Source organism: Haemaphysalis longicornis, unplaced genomic scaffold, assembly GCF_048455015.1.
Source record: "Haemaphysalis longicornis isolate Haplotype H1 unplaced genomic scaffold, Haemaphysalis longicornis Haplotype H1 scaffold_9, whole genome shotgun sequence".
NCBI lineage: Eukaryota > Metazoa > Arthropoda > Arachnida > Ixodida > Ixodidae > Haemaphysalis > Haemaphysalis longicornis.
The window spans coordinates 37784823-37804517 of NW_027526460.1; the positions used below are offsets into that span (position 1 = coordinate 37784823).

Consider the following 19695-nt stretch of genomic DNA (forward strand, 5'->3'; position numbering starts at 1 on the left):
TAATTCAGACCACCGAATCCACCAAGCAGTATTTTTCAAACTACAGAAACCCTGACCAACCACATAAATGCAGTGCAGCCCTCAAACAGGCCTGCCGCATCCCTGTAAAAAAACGTTCTTTGGAATTGCAATCCTCAAGTCTACAAACCTCTAATTTTCAGCAGCTTTCCTAGCTGCCAGCTAGTCAGACATGTTTGTATCTGTGATATGAGCAAGGAATATGAGAAAACAGTGCGAAGGCCATAGCTCCATCCTGGTAGTTTCTAGATCTGCATGCTTGTTGTTCAAACCAGGCAATCCTTCGTATAAAGCCAGGGTCAATGCTATTGTACTGATCCATTTAAAACTATAGATTCATGTCTATGAAATTGAAAGGTCAGTACAAGATGGTTGTTCTCAATGAAGTGTTTTATTACCAAAAAAAAAAAGTGGTGTCTTTTCTTGAAATATTCAGAGTGACTGCATGCTAAGTAAACCTATATGCTACAAAAATTTCTTACAAGCATCCAGCCTGAAAAAAAAAAGGGGGGGTGTATAACAGCAGCCAAAACTTAAAATGGCCATTCCAACAGTCGCACCACACTTTCTGTATTGGCTTGAGTAGCTGCTCCACAAAAAAGCACACAAATAAGCCTAAAGTATAACATGATTGCTTTACAGCACAACGGTACAAGACTTGTAGTAACAAATTAACAGGAATTTCACTGGCTTAAGTCAAGCAGGTACACACTTAAAGGAGTCATTTCTTCAATTGGAGACATCAGTAGCCTATGCTGGCAAAGCTTTGTACAATTGGGCAGAACCTCCGGTAGCTAAAAGTCACTCGAAGACCAGATGTAAATAACAGCCACATAAGGTAAGGCAAATAATGCTTTTTCGGTCCTCAAAGACCAGCTTTTAAGATGACAGCCAATACAGTTCCCAAAGATTGCAAAATTCCTTGATGATGGTGTAACACTGCGCCAAGCGTTTGTGGTCCTGTGTTTACTAGTGATGGATACTGTGCAAGCAACACATGGATGCATTCGTATGCTAATATCTATTTGACAAAGCATTCTGCGGACACTATTTAGCACAAAAGTACACAGATAACACAACTGACATGAAAAGTCAAGAGATGCGAAACCGACCAAGTACTTTTGCGGTAACAGTAGAGCGTCCTGTGCCTTCAGAGGGTTATGCAGATCCTCCCTTAAGTTGCAATGGCAAGCAGTCATGAAGCCGACAAGAATGTTCTTCTGCCCAAAGAAAAAAAGAAAAAAAGACTCACTGGCACAACGTTGCACCCTTTGAGGAGTTAGAGAGAAAAACTTTGGAGTCTAATATTAACCCTTTAGGGAGTCAGGGAAGAAAAAAAGAGTCCACATAATTACACCCTTCAGGGGAGTCTAATATTAACCCTTTGGGGAGTCAGGGAAGAAAAAAGGAGTCCACATAATTACACCCTTCAGGGAGTCATTTTAGCAAGCATACCAGCATGAATGCAGATGCCTTTTGTCTTCCCTGATTCCTCACTCAACATCCTTGTAGTGCCCACGAAACATTTTTTTTTCTCCTTCTGAAGAAAAAAATGCTTCAAGAGGCATGCAACAGTTTAAAAGCATACTCCATAATACAAGGCATTCAACTATGGAGAAAAAGGCACAAGGTGTCCAATGGATTGTGCACTGCTTCTAGGCTGCCAGGATTATCACACATTAAGGCACACATATTTTGTTGTGCTCCTTCAAAGATAAGACTTGGAGTAACAGCCCCATAGATGCCACATAATTTCAACCACCAAGATAATGATGGATAATATATTTTTGTTTCAGCCTGAACTGCAGAAACAAACCGATAAATAAAAGAGTACACAAATGGGATGCAAGAATGAGAAATCAAATATCTGCCCCGCTTTTCGAGTTGCCGCCCTCTTTGTCTACAATCCGAGTTTGTAACCATGCAACAGCAATTAGCTCAAAACCACTGTTTGCAGCCACAAAAACTAGCTGTAGTCCCACCGGTGATTTGTAAAGACCTGCCATTTTGGCAGACATATTGCATAGCAAATGGCGAATCAAATTCTAGTTAACAACCTCCCAACAGCACACAACATAAACAAAAGCGCCAGCCTTGTCACCATTACCTAAGCGGGCTTGTACAAACATTTTTATATTGTCACAGCATTATTTTCCCTCAAACATCAGTGCTGCTGTTCACAATTAATGTAAGCACAAACCGAGTTGTTTAACCTGCTGGGCTCCCTTTTCGTTGCTTCAAACAGAGCTTTTCCCGCCCTTTTGAACCAAAAGGAGGCCAACAGGGTAGCAACAATGGTTCAATCATTTTCTCATGCACCAAGCATTTTCGACTCACACTAAACATCCGTTAAAGAGAAGTTTCAAGCCTTGAAAATGTACCAAATCATTCAGAAAACTTACTTAAAATCGTTGTTGCAATATCCTGCAAGTGGACACTGCAGCAGTGTCAACAAAAATCACAGCATACAAACCGGGAGGGATACACAAAGGATGCAACAACACCAATGGTATGTGGAAGAAAATGACCCTGCAAAACATGTAAGAAATGGAATTTTGCGCTAATTGCTACCAGTTTGATAATTGCACGAAAGCCTGCATTGCAAATTTTAGGTGGTCAGGAGAATAACTACAGGAGTCTATACTAAATGCAGAAATGTAAGGCAAGGTGACAAAAAAAAAAAAAAATCTCAAGTGCAGTGAAATACAAGTGTGAGCTGCACTTTGGACACTTCAAAACCCCAAATAATAAAAACCTTCTGTCTCACAATAAGAGGCATCGAGTGTCACACACAAAAAGTCAGCACAAAAATTTGTTGCCTGTGGTAGAAGTGCTCTTGTTTACAAAAGAAGTAAATACGGTAATTCATATAGACTAGATAGGTGCTGAGAGGTGCTGTTAAAAGTGCTTAGAGAGTGCTCAAGCTTTGTAGGCACTGCCTGAAGGCAAAAGATTTTAGCATTGCCTATAGTTTACCTTGCAGGGGCTTTGAACATCCAGGAAGGTTTCATCATGGTTCTGCGAAACTCTCACACAGCATCAAAGGCCTAAATTTGCAATGCTGCCACAACACATGAAAAAAAAAAAAGTGTCCATGCCAAAAATTTTCACTACAGCACCCAAACAAACAAATTAGTGCCTGAATAAAGCTCGCTAATAAAAGCTGACATATTCCTAAAATTAATTTCTCACAACCCTGGCACTACTAGCAGCAAATGAGATTTCATTCCTGGAACTAATTATGTACAGATAGCATGCAATCATTAACAACACCAAACTTCATAACTACGCCAACTGGCAATTAAAAACTGCCAACATCCGTGCCGCATCAAAGCTAAAGGACTCTCGGGCAGGCAACAAGTGACGTGACTGGGCTGCCGGTGTAGCTATAATTGCTGCCATTTTTAAACTCTGAAAAAAGTCCTCAAGGCTACCGCAACGACGTACAATGCAAGATATTTACGCACTTGTTCAGGTGCTTCTAAACCCACTCACACACACACACACACGTACACATAAAGATGTAGGTAAACACGCACTGACATAAATTGCAGATTTGCAGCACTGGAATAACAACGAACAAACAAAAACGAAGTGCCATTTGTGCGTCAACAATTTTAAAAAAATGTGCAAGAGGTGCCCTAAGCATACAAAGATAAATTTTAAAAAAGAGCCGAAAATGAGTCACATAGTGGTACACGGAAAATGTTGGATTCATAAGTTACAGTTTGCTCTTTACAAGCTGCAATTAACCATAAGATGCCTTCACAGAGCATGTGGATGGTGACAAGAGCAATTTGCCCTTTCCTGCACATTAGTAAGCTATGCATTTCTAATTCGCATGGCTAAACTAATTGCAACAGTCCTCATGAAGAAATAGGCCATAGCTAGTACCTGGTTCTGAATTTTCCAAGTTCCATACAGGTAGTTGGGGAACCCTAGATAAGCCTAGCCACTCTTTGATTGTGGCACCCTCACAGTGAGCAAGGCAGCTCACAATTCTCCAAAAGAGCTGTTAAGGATGAGTTTTATATGAAGCTGACATAATCATGTGTCTGTGAGTGTTCCAAGAATATCTAGAATATACTACTACTATTAAGTGCTAGTTTCAGGTTCTTGAAACTACATATACATACTAAAACACTGCAGCCTCAACTCGCAACATTTTAAAGGGTCATAGAATGCAATAAAGAGCCAAATGAAAAAGAAGTCTTCCAGTGAACTAAACTACGAGAACACCCGAGCTCTTCTTATCAGTCGTGGGTGCAAAAAAAGCACTAATTCAAGTGAACAAAGGCTCTGGGGATAATGTGACGGATATGCCGGTATTGTTGGCACGTACTCGTCTTCACAGCCAATGGGAATTTAGGTGCGACTTCAGTGCTACATACAATGCCGATAACGGCTTTTAAAAAGAAGCTTTAGTGTTTTTAGTGATGGCACCTGTAACGCGAAAACGGGTGAAGTGAAGGAAAAAAAACTCTTCCTGTGGCCGGAATCAAACAAAGATCCCTCATGTTACTAAGCCGACGTTTATCCGATTGCTCCATTTCGACATGGTCGAAGCAGTTTGGATTTGGAGAGGGGTGCATGGACGTGCAAAACTAGACAGAAAAGCCCTGCACTCCACCATGTAAAGACGACGATGGTCTGTCACAAGAAAGCTTCGTGTTTAATCATCGTCGTCATTAGACAGAGAGGTGCCTGATTTTTGCACAATTTACCAGTTAACTCTTTTACCATCCAACCATTTAACAGCGTTTTGGTGCAGCACGAAAGCAGATTTTTCTTTCTTCTTTTTATAGAAATATAGAAATGCTATTTTGACTCCAATCAGCTAATGACTTTGGCCACAAGGTGTACAACCACTGATGGATGATACATAGCCACAACATCTGAACTATATTCAGTGACAAAACGACAAGTAAAAGATTACCACTCCTTCAACAAAACTAACCCTGTTCGCACATACAGTACAAATGAAAAAAAATTATGTCGCGGGAAATTTAAGCAAAAACCTGAGCAGGAAAGTGCAACTGCTTGCTTAGGGTAACCACCCAGTGCTTAAAACAGAACATTGGCATCGTTTCCACAGGGCACATCATGCTAATTCACTTCACCAGGTTTTACAAAAACTGAACCGCCCTTATATTTTCTGCTTGATTAGTGTAGATGAGATTCAGAGGCTCACGTTAAAAGGCACATCGATGGCAGTATGCTCACAACACCTGGTGGCACGCAGTTTAGGTGGTGCTCAAGAACAAAAACCAATATTTCCTGTTTGCCCTGAAGCGTGCCACAAATTTGTGCATGCTTGAAACAATGTTTGTACACACTGGTATGCGCACAGAGCAAAAGCACAGTGCTCAGCATCAATGTCTCTAACACTGTAAAACTGTAAATTAGCGTAATAAAAAAGCCACCAAATGAACTGCCAAAAGTTCCACCACGAAACGCCCCGTTTCAAACTCCGGGCACGTGCAGACAATGTGAGTTCACGTTCGCTTGCCGACTTCTGTGCTCTAGTCAGCATCATTCTCAAAATGATATGTTCTATTCGACGTTTCTTAAACGCCACTTACAAAGCACAGGAGAGGACAAAAACAACGATTCGAATATATACCATTTCCCCACGGAGCCAAAGATGGGAATGAGTTTTGGCCACATTACTGACAGGGAAATACAGCAACCGGGAACGTACCAAGTACGTTCAACTTATACCACTCACATAAAGTACTTGATGAAACAAGTCAACAAGCACTCCGTCCTTATCCGAGGCCACTGATAGAAAAAACTCTCGTGTACACACACACACAAAAAAAGTGCACAACAAAATAAACAGTCTTGTCACACAGTGCAAGGCAATAGCACAACAAAAGCTAAAACAAAAGGTGTAGAATATAACAAACCAAACGAGCACAAATGTTCTAGCTGCACCACAACACAGGCACAAAGCTGCTCTCAAAAGGGCAATGCTCCAAGTTATTCACTGATCTCAGCTCAGCTCTGAGTAAAAACGAGCCACTCTCAAAATGTGCACAGACTGTGATTTCTCTTCCTTGATGAAATGAGACAACAAAGCTGCCTGTAATAAAACTGTAGAATGCTTAATGCAGCAGCAAGGGTGGGGGGATATTAGCAGCAGAATGAGATAAGTGCAATTACGGTAATAAACAAGGCACAGCAGTGACTGCTTCCACATTTGATTCGTGCAGCTTTGAGCAGTGATGCACAAGATATGGCTGCAGTGCACACTACATCAGATGTAGTAGGTCGGGTTCTGGCCACGTGAGTGGAGAAACAAGGATCTAAAATGACCACACTATTCACCGTCCCCTCAAGCTGTGAATGATTGAGATTGGTTGATTGGACTAGTTCAATTTGTAAGCTGTTTTAATGGGCCACGGCCATTCCACTCTGTGAAGGTGGATTACCAGCAGAGCTATTTGTGGGTTACCATGGGATAAGCCTTATTTCAGTCATAACCAACGTAACTGTGATATGATGAAAGTTGCAGAGAGTGGCAGTACGGAGTATGATATTGGGTATCTTTTATCTGACTGTCCAGAACAGTTCTGAAGAGTTCCTGGACAGTCTAAAACTGCTTTTGCATTAAAATTCTATATAAGACAAAAAAAGAGAAAAAGAAAAGAAATAGAGCTGTTCTAAAGCAGTTGTGAACAGTCCAAAATGACAAATAGAAGGGACCAATCGATTCTCCTCCCCTATGTGGGGAACAGGCCACAGGTATTCGACGAGTAGGAGCCCAGTAATGGTAGCAGCCTTTAAGCAACCGCATGTCACTCATCCTCATGCAATAGATGTCCCATGTGTTGAACACATATTCAAAACAACATGTGAAATCGGCCATAACAGTACCAGCTGCCAAAGAGGGCATGGCAAAGATAAGTTTCAAGCCATATGGCAAGCAGGGACTATGAAGTGAAGAATATTTCAAAACGAAATCCAATCTAGGCAATGGCATGCTCTGCGCTTTAACTCGTGGAACTATTTGGCAATCATCAATCAGTTTTTAACCGGGACAGGCTTGATGTAACAGTTCGTGGAACTACAACCAATCACCTGCTCAAATACAGACAATGTACCGAGGCTTCACCTGTAAGTTGCACGTATGAAATGGACAGAGTCCAATCTTAAGCCAGCTGGGCATTCCTGATCAGGTCACGTGCAATGACTGTCGCGAAAAAAAAATAATTCTCTGGTTTTAAATGAAAGTGAAGCCAGCGAGTACTGCGAGTTGCATTGGGATCGAGTCTGCATCAGTGCCGCCACCTACCGGTGACAGGAACTGCGGTGCCGTCGAGATCTGTTCTGGTCCATGCCACATCTGAAGAAGGCCAGCCCTCGACCTGCTACAGCTGATCCAGTAGTGCACTAAGATATGGCCTCTGTGAATGCTATGGCTACGGCTATGGCTATGGTACACACGAATGCCCAGTGTGAGAGTCCCCGGGACTAGCAAACAAGACCGCTCATGTGCGCACGTCACACCAGGTAGGTCTTCTCAAGTGAGTTCGTGAGCTCAGCCAACGACTTCTTCAGCTGTGCGTCCATGCCGTCAGCTTCAATGTTGGGCGTTGTCACAAAAGCGGTTCCTGCAAACAACCACGATGGGGGGGGGGGGGGGCGTGTAAGTATACACTGATATACATATTTAATACCCTGAAACATTGCAGTATCAAAAAGTCGGCCACCTATCTGCTCATTTCATGGCTGTCATCGAAAGACAAGAGTCTCCTGCCCCCGCTGCCTTGTAAATAACTCTCTGCTCTCCACTGCCCACCCCTCGCACCCTTCCTCTCCCATCTCGCTCCTCTTACGATAAACACGATGGAGGTACGCTCAAGTCAATTCAATTTTATGAGGTTCCACTACTAGCACGCCAACTATTGGAACCTTTTGTCACTGCTTTACTTGGAATGCCACCACGAGGGCTGGGCTCGGGTGCAAGCTGATATTTTTGGATCAAAACATTGTTTTCAAAGCGTTAACTTTTTATTTACCATCACAAATATGAAGCGCACATCTCTTTTCAATTAAAAGAACACTGCCAAGTGCCACTTATGTATTGGTAATGCTCTGCCTCAAATATGCCTAATGTTTTCCCTTTGTTCAACAATGTCGATAAGTATAACGCATGTTTCCAAATTTGACGGTTCGGAAAAGTTTTGCCTATTTAAACTTCCTGTTTTAGAATTATTTTATCTTTTGTTCGGGTGGCTGAATCGAGGTACAGACAGACAGACCAAAAATTTCGGGTTAAAGTCACCCAAGAAATATTTTCAAAAGAAAAGCTGTTCCTTCACGCAAGAAGAGACTGGCAGCTCACGAGCAGTCATGTGCCGGGAGAAGGACTCATCGAGCATGGCCTGGACGCGCTGCCGAGTGCTGGCACTCTGAGTGGGCACAGGGGGAGGGGCGGCGGGCTTCACGGGACTCAGGGGCCAGCTGGGAAGGTGGTCCGGGAACAGCGGCACTCGGTGCGGCGTCGATTGGCTCTGACTGGGCAGCTTCCGCCTGCAGGAGGGTCAGTCATGAAGGTCAATCGTTTCAAAATGAGCAGGTCAAAGGTCATCATTGAGGGCTACGATGAGCAGCTGCCACTTAGTGCTCCTACCTTGTTTTGCATAAGGAGTGCAGTAGCGTGACTGATGGTTTCAAATGAGCTGGTGCAAAGTAACTAAGGGCACAGAAAAGCAGCAGCAGCACGGCTGACTGCTACCCAAAGGGGTCTTTTTTTGTCACTTTGGACTACTAAGAACTGCGCCAAAGCAGCTCCGTATTTTATTTGCCCTTATAATTTCTACGGCGGGAGAAGTTTCAGACTGCTCAAGAACAGCTCAAAATTGCCTCCGGACCAGTCAATAAAAGGGGCCATAAGCGACCCTATTTGGTGGCATTAAAAGCTGTCATCTGTCCATAGAGACATCACTGACCAATAAATTCAGAATGAGCAGGTCTAGTTGTTGGACACTAATAATCTTTGATTTTTGTCATAACTTTGCTGTACAGTCGACACTAGTGTAAATAAAAGACTAATTCAGTAAGGAAATAGGCCATGACGACAACTTTACATTAATCAAGAAATTGCCACGGTGGAATAACAACTTTTCAAGATGTGACGCAAAACTGCGCCTAACAAGTCCATATAATTAGGAATAGGGATGCGACACCTGTAGGAACTCCCCATCTCTACACTTACTGAATGATCACAGAATGACCCCTCTCCCGGTACGTGGACGTCTTAAAGAACAAACGAAGAATTTAAAGGAACCGCTCAAGGCAAGAACCATTACGCCACCTCTGCACAACTCTTGTTACAGTGCCATGCATAAACAGAACTCACCGTAGACCGGCGATGCAAAATTAAAAATTGAAATAAATGTCAGCAACTCAGGTCACTCGTTTTCTCACAGGAACATTTCAAGTTAAGTGCTTCTACTACACAGGAAGAACGGTTCAAGTAATGCTGAAGTGCTTCAGCAAAATGGTTACCATGCTCATTAATACAACAAATGAGATGACAATGGCCACATTCTCTTGGCAGCTAGAGCAGGAACATTGAGCAATGCGGGTTTCTGCTGTGCCCTGCTCTAAACGAATACAAGTCTCGATGCGCCGGCCCCCCTCTCCTCACCACATTTGCATAACTCTTAAAAGAAAAAAAAGGGCTTCCTTCTTCTCCTTCACCTTTACACCAGACAGAGAATCTAAGGAAAAACTTCTAAGAAAATAAATAATGTCCAAGAGACTGAAACTTTTAAGCAATTGTTGAAGCCAGCTAGAGAACTTCATTTCAAGTCACTTTCATGGATCATAACGAAAGCTTAATCAGGACAACTGCTTGCGACGTACAATGGAGGAAGCTGTTAATGACGAGACAGGGGGTACGCGTTACCCGTGCAGCAGCTTGCTAGTCAAGCTTTTCCTTCAGCACAAGTTTTAAAACGCTGCCAAGTTATTCCCGTGCGAAAAGATGTCGAAGATGTCATACCAAGGCCTCACTTTGTAACTTACTTCAATGGAGTTCCTAGCTAAATTATTTGAGTGCCATGATGCTTTCACTGATATGCACTTCATCTTTTAGTTTTTACAGGAGCATCAGAATGCTGTGAAGCAATGAATAGAATGAAAATTACCTGGGGAAGCTCTTATTAGAAGATACATCTGTTTTTCTAGTTTCCTCTGGAGTATCTTTCTGTGCAGACAACCAGCTGTAGTGAATGTCCGGCTCAGAGCTGAGATTCCTTTGCAGATTGCTGATCTCTGCCTGCAATTATGAATGGAAGAAATGTTGAGAAAAACACACGGAAATAATAAGAGTTGAGACAGATAAAAATCACCCTTAATGTGTACGGCCGCTGTTTGCTACTACTAGCAAACTAGCTTAACGTGCTGAAGCGACACTTTGGCTATGAGGACATTGTGGTGGAGAGCCTAGCTCCAGATTAATTTCGACCATCTGGGGATCTTCAACATACTGCAAAATCTCAACGCAATGGCAATTTCTCTTGTAGATGGGAGCTTGTACTAGCAGAAACCCGAGCTTTCAAAACAGCTGTAAAGCTTTTACCAGGTCTAAAGCCAGAAATTTTTTTCAGAGCGGTTATGGGTTATCGAAGGGAGGATTTTTGTGAAAGGAACACTACGCCTCGCTTACAAGTTGCCTAAAAAAATGATGGAGGGGGTTCAAACCCTCAAACCCCCACTCTGGCTACACCCCTGGCCTTGGCTACGGGCAATTTAAGTTACCAAAGAAAAAATACTTTACTGCTGACGTTTTACATAAAAAAAAAGAAAGAAAACTAGCCTTCAGGATTGAAGTGTGTGATCTTCTGGGACACGAAAATACTAGCATAAAACAGACAAAAATAAATTGCAGCATGCAAAACCAGGCAACAGCACTTAATCTAGATGTAACCACTGGTTAGATCTTAAAAATAAATAAATAAATAAATAAACGAACTGTAAAAAAATGTGCCATGCATCTTAAAGGGTAGCAAATTAGAATGGCACAATCCAAGACTCTAGCGAGGACTTCAGAGCTGGCTTTTGAGAGTGAAACTAGGCAACGGTGATAAGATGAAACCTCCAAGGGAGATTCGGATTGAGAGGCTGTCATTTATTTTTTTCGCTATAAAGGAGCGTCTCTATTTAAGGCTGCACTGAGGACATCTTCCTCCCCTTGAGAAGAATAGAGATCAGTTGACGTACCGTCAGGTCACTCCTGTACCTCTCAAAGGTGCAGTCGTGTTGCCGCCCATTGTGCTCTGGCCGTTTGGGATGTGTTTCTTCGGGCTCAAATTGTTCGTGATTCGCCTGCTGGCAGGTAGAAAATAAGAAGACAAACTCCGTAAATGCAACCAAAATGCTTCCTGTACATCCCTTTACAAAGGTAAGCAGATTCTGGGGACTCACGGTAAAGCCCAGGGTAGACCGGAGAAGCTCTTGCCTCGCCAGCTGCTGCCTGATTTGTTGCATCTCTGCAAAAACAGAAAGTGATGATGTGTACTTTTCTCACTGTTGTCCCGTGAGCATCTACACAGTGTGTCTCTTCACTATTCGTCAAACTGGGCTGATTCCCATTCGCGTGAAATGTTACCAGTGTTTCACTCCTTGCTGCAAACAGGCAGTGTTGCTTTGCAATCTGTCACCTTTTTTTTTTTTTAATCTCACCCCACCACACTCTTGCAAAAGCGACAAATGATGTGCTAGTAAAAACGACAACAATCAACAGATGCCACAGGCCAGCAATTAAAAGAAGGTCCTGCCACAAGAGCTCCTGACCTGTTTTGAGGTCACTAATCTCCAGGTCTGTCCGGTAATGGCGGTCGGAGTCAACCTTCAGAGACAGCACATCAATCTGGAACGGCAAAAAGTGATACTGTTCGTATGGAATGCTGAAGCGATACAAAGACAGCGGCAGACTTGAAGGAAGTCATTCTTCTACCCTATTTTTCGTGCCCATAACTTTCGACATTGCTGCCACCAGCTTTTCTGTATCTTCAAATACTTATCCCATTGGGCTTCGCAAACAACGTACCTGACTAGTGCTTCTAAACGTGTTTACAAATTACTGAAAGCAAACAACCCTCGTTGCATCCATTTCATTTTGAAACACATTACCTGCAGATATTGAATCATGCCATACTGAACATTCCCTCTATCGCCGCTTAAAACACTTCCGATTCCCGAAAAAGGTGTAAAAACTGATTTGTTTTTCTGCTGCTTCTGTTGATTACCCTGTATGTTTCTCATTTTATTTACTAGTTTCCTTATGAGTTTAGTCAGGATGTGTTGCTCAACTGACATTTACTTCAACTGCCTTGTCCGTTATTAACAGGAGGTCCCCCTTACAGCTTTACTCTGGGACCTCATTTTGTGTGAATACTGATATACAGTAAAATCTCGATGACACAAATCTCGCGGAACCGTGAAAAATATTCGTATCATCCGTAATTCGTATGAAAACCAGCACAGACCAAAAAATTTAGCACTAAAAAAAGTTTTCGTTTATTTGTTTTGTTACTTTCGAATGAACAAATTCATGTCTTTCTGCATTTTTTTAACCTCCATGTCGCCAAGCAGTCCCTTCTGGGGCGCATAAAACTTCGCACTTGTTTCCTCACTCATGGTGCGCAAGCTCAATGAACGCCACAACATTCGAGTGTGAACCGCATGGCACATTTTTGCACACGATTCATGCACATCGTCACGCAATTCCGTTCGTAACAGACGAATTTTTCCCATTGCAAACAATGCAATTTAGCCGGGACTTGACAGAAATTCGTATCATCCTGAAATTCATATCACCCAGAATCGTATAATCGAGATTCCACTGTATACAGTTTGTATGAGAGAAGAGATTAAATAAAACCAAACCAAAACAAAACAAACCAATGAACGCTGGTGCTTGCCAGGGAGCACAGCCGCAGCAACCTGTGCAGCACTTACCTTCCTCTGGAGGTCAGCCACCTGGTGCTCCATCGGGTGATGGTTCGTAAAACCGTCCCGGTCGTAAGTGTGGTTCAGATTCTGAGATAAACCAAAGCAACACACCTTGTTAGTGAGCTCCTCAACAGTGGATCCAAGTTCTCGCAATGCCGTGTTTGGCTCACCTTTAACTTTTCCCTGATGCCTTTCAGCTCAGACTTGTACTTCAGCAGGGCTCTCTTGGTCCTGCATGGAGACAGGTCTTAAGAGCGCAATGCTTCGACAAGCAGATGCCCCCCTCCCAAAAAAGGCCCACCAGACACTGCATAAAATTGCTCCAGCAATTGTGGAAAGTTTCATGAAACAACCGCAGCCAGTTGAGAAGCCAATGGGGAAATAATTTTCAAAATTTTATATTTTGCTTTTAATTTTTATGAAGATGTTTTTTTTTTTTTTTTTTTGGTTCATGGTTAGACTGACAGCGACGAGTTCATTCGGCTACACGCTTGCTTTGAACATGCCATGAAAAAGAAGTTGCGTCTTGTTTTTCTAGTGCCTGTCGCTGGGCCTTGCAACAATTTACTTACTGTGCTTGTTTCAGCTCCCCTCACCACCCAACTATTCCGTTAATGATTATAATTCATTGTTATTGGCTCCAATAAATGTTTTTTCATCCTCCTCCTCCCTCTCCTCTTCCGATGGCCCCGAGTTCCTTTCACGCTAGGCTTTCACTACATTCACTAGCACTTCCGGCATGCACGGCACTATTTCTGAGCAGCCTCACTGCTTCCCAAGCACAGTCAGTGTACATACTATTATGTGCTTGTGCATGCAAATGGCCCAGATGACAGCTTATGGATGGGTAGTAAGCATACAACTTCTACCCATGTTTTGTTGTCCAACTTATAACGTTGTGCCCCTGTCACATTTTGGACATTAAGCTCCTCTACTCCCACCAACGCTTGCTGATGTCTAAGTTTCCCCGCATTTTATACCTGCTTTGATGCTTCCCCAACTACTGACAGCAGCTAATCCTACTCAGGACAACTTCCACTAATCCTACGCTGCTTAGTCAACTGTAAAGAGAAACACAGAACCCGGTCCTTGAGCATTAATTCCTTAGCCTCACCTGTACTTTTCTTTCTCAAGCTTTGCATCTTCGAGTGACGACTGCCTTCCGAGGATGGTGTGCTTGGAAGTCGGCTCCTCGGCATGCATCTGCCGACCAAAGATCAAACAAAGCTCGTTGTACACACAAATATTTATTGCAACCAGGAGAGTGTGCGAAGAGTAATAGTTCAACTCAAATCAAATTCGAGTATATATATATATATACGATAGAGAAGTCAAACTGACAAACATCACATTTATTCTTTATTCAAACGTTTCGACCGGGGACCGGACTTTTTCAAAGATCGAAACGTTAGAATAAATGTTATGTTTTTCAGTTTGACTTATCTATCGTACAACAAACCTCATAGCCAGGTACCTTTTCTCTTATATGAATATATATATATATATATATATATATATATATATATATATATATATATATATATATATATATATACACACACACACATACTTAAAGGCTAAACATGTTTTCACCATCACACTTCTTTTAATCAGGTGCTCAGTCAGTACAGGAACAATAACATGCCTTGGTGAAAAGATGCAGTGGCGAAAAGATGCAGATCCTACTCTGCACGCTAGTAAAGAGCGGGTCAAAAGCCTACTTCACAAAGAGAAAACCACACACAAAATCTTGCTCCTCAATAATGTGGCAAATTGGACACCGATTCCACTCCTGGTGGTGCCATTAACTAAGGAACGGGATGTTGTTCCCCACTAGAAACTGCAGCCTGTAATCCCGTTTCCCCACACCAGTGAGGAGGAGCAAAATGAGTAACGAGGTCGTAAGACCGCTACCTATCTCAATTAGGGACATGAACCCCCTGGTAAACGCTGACTTCTGAGTTCTTCCACAGGCACTTGAGAAGGGCTTCCGACAGAGACATCTTTTTTACGTGAAACAGTGCAGACCAGCGCAGAGGACTACTGGAGCTATAATTTAGCCCGAACTCTTTCGCTACCGCCGAAAAATTGACCAGTTTTTAGGGGTCCAAGAAAACATTTATTTCTTGCTAAAAAAAATTGGTTAGGCACTAATTACAGGAGCACAAAATGCAGATAATTTCGCGGCCTTTCCAATAACACCAGTTTTTTAAATGTTTTTATATATTGTAGTTGTGAAAAAAAATCAAAATCAAAATCTTTGTCAAGTCGAAAAAAATGACAAAAAAGGAGTTGTGTATATCAAACCACCGGTAGTAGAAAATAATTAGAATATACATTTTGTAGGGAAACGTTTCAAAAACGCACCCTAGAAAAAATGTCGACTTGTGCGGAACAGTTTGTCAGATATAAAAAAAAATGTTACCACACACGGTGCTCGTGTCATGCGGTGAAGCCCAACCTCCAATTCAAAATGTGCAATTTTGGGTGGTTCCCTGGAATAAATCTGGCGGTTTGACATTATCAAAGGCACCAATTTGCCCCCACATAACGTACAAACATCTTGTCGATGACTGACTTTGCATTTACAGCGAGCACAATATTTGGGACAAGCACGCGATGCGGAAAAAACCATGCAGGAAGTTGAAAACGGAACGCTGTGGTTGATGCTTGTTGACGTTCACGGTCAGTTATCTCTGAAAACATAAAGCTGAGCTTTATTATCATCTTCTTACTCGAAATTGTATCCTTGCTCGCAGAAATCAGATACGATGCGCTAGAATCGTGCCCTGCGATCTTTGGCCGAGTAGCAGTTGCGCGATGAAAAAGATCAGCACAACGAGTCTTCTCTATTGCAGCGCCACCTAACAGTTTTCAAATGAAACAGTACAAAAACTTATCGGAGACTCCGTCCGAATAGGCAGTTCAACTAAGCAGCAACATTAGACACACGGATATACCCTCGCATGGAAACGAAACTGGAAGGCGAACAGCTGGCAGTGTAAGGCCGGTTTGAAGCGCTGTCCTCGGCGGAACAGATATCTGGCGACTGGGTGTGATCTTTTGACTTGCATCTGAAGTTCTTATCGCACAAATCGGGTTAGGGTGGGGGGAAATCAGGAGCGGCGTGCTTTGTTTGAGAATCAGTTGCGGACGCTCCAGGCACTATGGCAGGTAGCCTTGAAGTTGGGTAACTGCGTAGTAGCGCTAAATATGAATTTCGCGATGCAGAAACGAAACCGAAACTGTTGTAAACTGTTCACGAATGGTCTTGGGGTAAGTAGAACTACCACAGAACTTAGAACAACGTGCGCAAAGGCAATAAAACTGCCTAAGATCATAAAGTAGCTTTGCAACCAGGCACTGCTTGACATTTTCAGCCGATTTCTGGGATTATTACTGTCAGAGTGCGAACCTGACGATTGAAAATCGTTTGCTGGTTCACCATTCACGCCCTGATAGCAAAAAAACAATTAATGGTGCAGAGTAATTACGAGTGGCATGCATTCTTCATTGGTAGCAGTAACGCGCGATGACCATGCCCCTTTTCCATACCCAGGTGATTCAAAAGCGTGTCAAAAATCACGTTTCCGTTGCACACAAAAAAAAAAAAAACTGATTTTGAAAGGCCATTTTTTGATCTCACTCCGAACAGCTTTAATTGTTTGAGCAACGCCTGGAACGCTATGAAAAGGCGCTCCCAAAGTATTGATCAAATTGATCGATTTTGATAGGCGCGGTAGCGAAAGAGTTAAAAAAAAAACGAAAAAAAAAAATGAAGAAACACTGCATTGTTTACACCAGTGCGAGTGAAAAAAAAATCATGAAGGAAGCTCACACTAATGCGTAAGACTTGAAGGTAGCAAAGCTGTATGCAACCTTCATGACTGTTTGAGTCCACAATCGCAGCCGATTTGCTTCTTCGCTGCTGCTGCAACGACCTTTACTCCATCATTGCTGCTGTGTCAGCTTCCTTCATTTTTTTGGAAGTGATAATCATGGGAGATCACCTCTGAGGGGCGTACACTATGACCTGTCTTTCCCGCTGCGAGCAAGTGTTGCCATGATTACGACGAATGGTAGATTTTTTTTTTTTTTTTTTGCCAATCTTGGCCAATCTCCCAAGTGGGTATGCTTGGCTTGCAGACATGTACTGGGGATACTGGGCGGTCATTGCTAGTCACGCACAGACGAGTGCTCGGCATATTCTTGGTTTTTTTAACTGCCGGGCGGTCGCCGAAGGCCCGCGCTCACGTGCGTGCACTCAGCAATTTATTCGTATTTTTAACTGCAGACATGAAAAATTACGATTTGCTAAACAGCTTCGCTCTTAACTCTTTCGCTACCGCCGGAAAATTGACTAATTTTTGGGGGTCCAAGAAAACATTTTTTTTCCTGCTAAAAAATTGGTTAGGCACTAATTGCAGGAACAAAAAATGCAGAATATTTAATGGGCTTTCCAATAACACCGGTTTTTTAAAGGTTTTTATATATCATAGTTGTGAAAAAAAATATCAAAATCAAAATTTTTGTCATGTTGTTGAAAAAAATTATAAAAAAGGAGTTGTGTTTATCAAACCACCGGTAGTAGAAAAAAATTAGAATATACATTTTGTAGGGAAACATTTCAAAAACACGCCCTAGAAAAAATGTCGACTTCCGCGGAACAGTTTGTCGGGTATAACAAAAAAATGTTAGCATGCACGGTGCTCGTGTCATGCGGTGAAGCCCAACCTCCAATTCAAAATGTGCAATTTCGGGTGGTTTCCTGGAATAAACCTGGCCATTTGTCATTATCAGAGGCAACAATTTGCCCCCACATAACGTAAAAACATCATGTCAATGGCTGACTTTTCATTTACAGCGAGCACAATATTTCGGACTAGCACGCGATGCAGAAAAAAACATGCATGAAGTTGAAAACGGAACGCCGTGGCTGATGCTTGTTGTCGTTCACGGTCAGTTATCTCTCAAAACATAAAGTTGAGCTTTATTATCATCTTCTTACTCGCAATTGTAGCCTTGCTCGCAAAAATGAGGCACGATGAGCTAGAATCGTCCCCTGCGATCTTTGGCCGAGTAGCAGTTACGCGATAAAAAAGATCAGCACAACCAGCCTCCTCTATTGCACCGCCACCTAACATTTTTCAAATGAAACAGTACAAAAACTTATTTGAGACTCCGTCCGAATAGACAGTTCAACTAAGCAGCAACATTAGACAACCGGATATACCCTCGCATGGAAACGAAACTGGAAGTCGAACAGCTGGCAGTGTAAGGCCGGTTGGAAGCGTTGTCCTCGGCGGAACAGATATCTGGCGACTGGGTGTGATCTTTTGACTTGCATCTGAAGTTCTTATTGCAGAAACCGGGTTAGGGTGGGGGAAATCAGGATGGCCGTGCTTTGTTCGAGGATCAGTCGCGGACGCTCCAGGCGCCATGGCAGGTAGCCTTGAAGTTGGGTAACTGCGTAGTAGCGCTAAATATGAATTTCGCGATGCAGAAACGAAACCGAAACTGTTGTAAACTGTTTGCGAATGGCCCTGGGGTAAGTAGAACTACCACAGTACTTAGAACAACGTGCGCAAAGGCAATAAAACTGCCTAAAATCAAAGTAGCTTTGCAACCAGGCACTGCCTGACATTTTCAGCCGATTTCTGGGATTATTACTGTCAGAGCGCGAACCTGACGATTGAAAATCGTTTGCTAGTTCCTCATTCACGCCCTGATAGCAAAAAACAAGCGCTGGTGCAGCGTAATTACGAGTTGCACGCATTCTTCGTTGGTAGCATTGACGCGCGATGACCACGCCCCTTTTCCACACACAGGTGATTCAAAAGCGTGTCAAAAATCCCGTTTCCACAGCAAAAATAAAAACAAAACTGATTTTGAAAGGCCATTTTCTGATCTAACTCCGAACAGCTTTACTTGTTCGAGAAACACCTGGAACGCTATGAAAAGGCGCTCCCAAAAGTATCGATCAAATTGATCGATTTTGATAGGCGTGGTAGCGAAAGAGTTAATAGCTCTGGTGTCACCACACAACCCACCTGACGGTCGGCACTTGCTCGGTCGGCCGGAGCCTCGCTGCGGACACTCCCTCGGCGCCGCACCTCCCTCTTGAGGTCGGTGAGCGTGGAGGCCAGGTTGTTGAGCACGGCCGTGAGGTCAGTGCCGGGTGAGGTGTGGCCGAGGTCGGCCGAGAGGCGCCGCAGGCAGCCCGCGCTGTCCTTCCGCCGCAGGGAGGCCGTCTGCTCCAGCATGCACTCCAGCCGTTGGAGCACGTCCTGCCACTGGTCCGGCGGGGGAAGCGGAACTGCCCCGCTGCCCTCCCCAATCCGACCGAGCAAGTCCTCGTGCTGCTGCTGCATGGTGGCCTGCGTTTGGGTGGACAAGGTTACCAACTTGGTACATGGCGGTGTCGCATAAACCAGTATGTATACTCCATCTCGCACGTTGGTTGCAGTACAGCGAAAGCTACAAAATGTGCAGCGGCAGTGTCCCTGCACAGCACCATATGTAGTGCTCTCGTTGCACGTTCTCTTTAGGGGAAAAAAGTGACACTCAAGGCACTTATTCTCCCTAGACAGAAAGTAAAAAACCAAATTGCAGTACTAAAGCTGAAGAACTTGACTCTTTCATGACCACGCCACAGGCTGTTCACAGGTGAATTATGATTTTCAAACCTTCCGCAAAAAGTAAAAACGG

At 43.2% G+C, this 19695-nt stretch overlaps 1 protein-coding gene across 3 annotated transcripts in view; it reads right to left on the minus strand.

Annotated features, from left to right (window-relative positions):
• Window positions 1–390: 390 nt before the first annotated feature.
• Window positions 391–19695, minus strand: part of LOC144152401 (uncharacterized) — a 49260-nt gene continuing 29955 nt past the window's right edge. For all 3 annotated transcript variants that reach the window (XM_077683670.1, XM_077683671.1, XM_077683669.1), the window contains 10 exons: window positions 19038–19364; window positions 14102–14190; window positions 13158–13218; window positions 12994–13074; window positions 11827–11902; window positions 11458–11522; window positions 11254–11358; window positions 10179–10309; window positions 8369–8556; window positions 391–7634 (listed from right to left, as the gene is read on the minus strand). In XM_077683670.1, coding sequence (XP_077539796.1) covers window positions 7525–7634; window positions 8369–8556; window positions 10179–10309; window positions 11254–11358; window positions 11458–11522; window positions 11827–11902; window positions 12994–13074; window positions 13158–13218; window positions 14102–14190; window positions 19038–19364 — 1233 coding nt within the window. In that variant the 3' untranslated portion in view covers window positions 391–7524. The remainder of the gene's footprint in view (window positions 7635–8368; window positions 8557–10178; window positions 10310–11253; window positions 11359–11457; window positions 11523–11826; window positions 11903–12993; window positions 13075–13157; window positions 13219–14101; window positions 14191–19037; window positions 19365–19695) is intronic.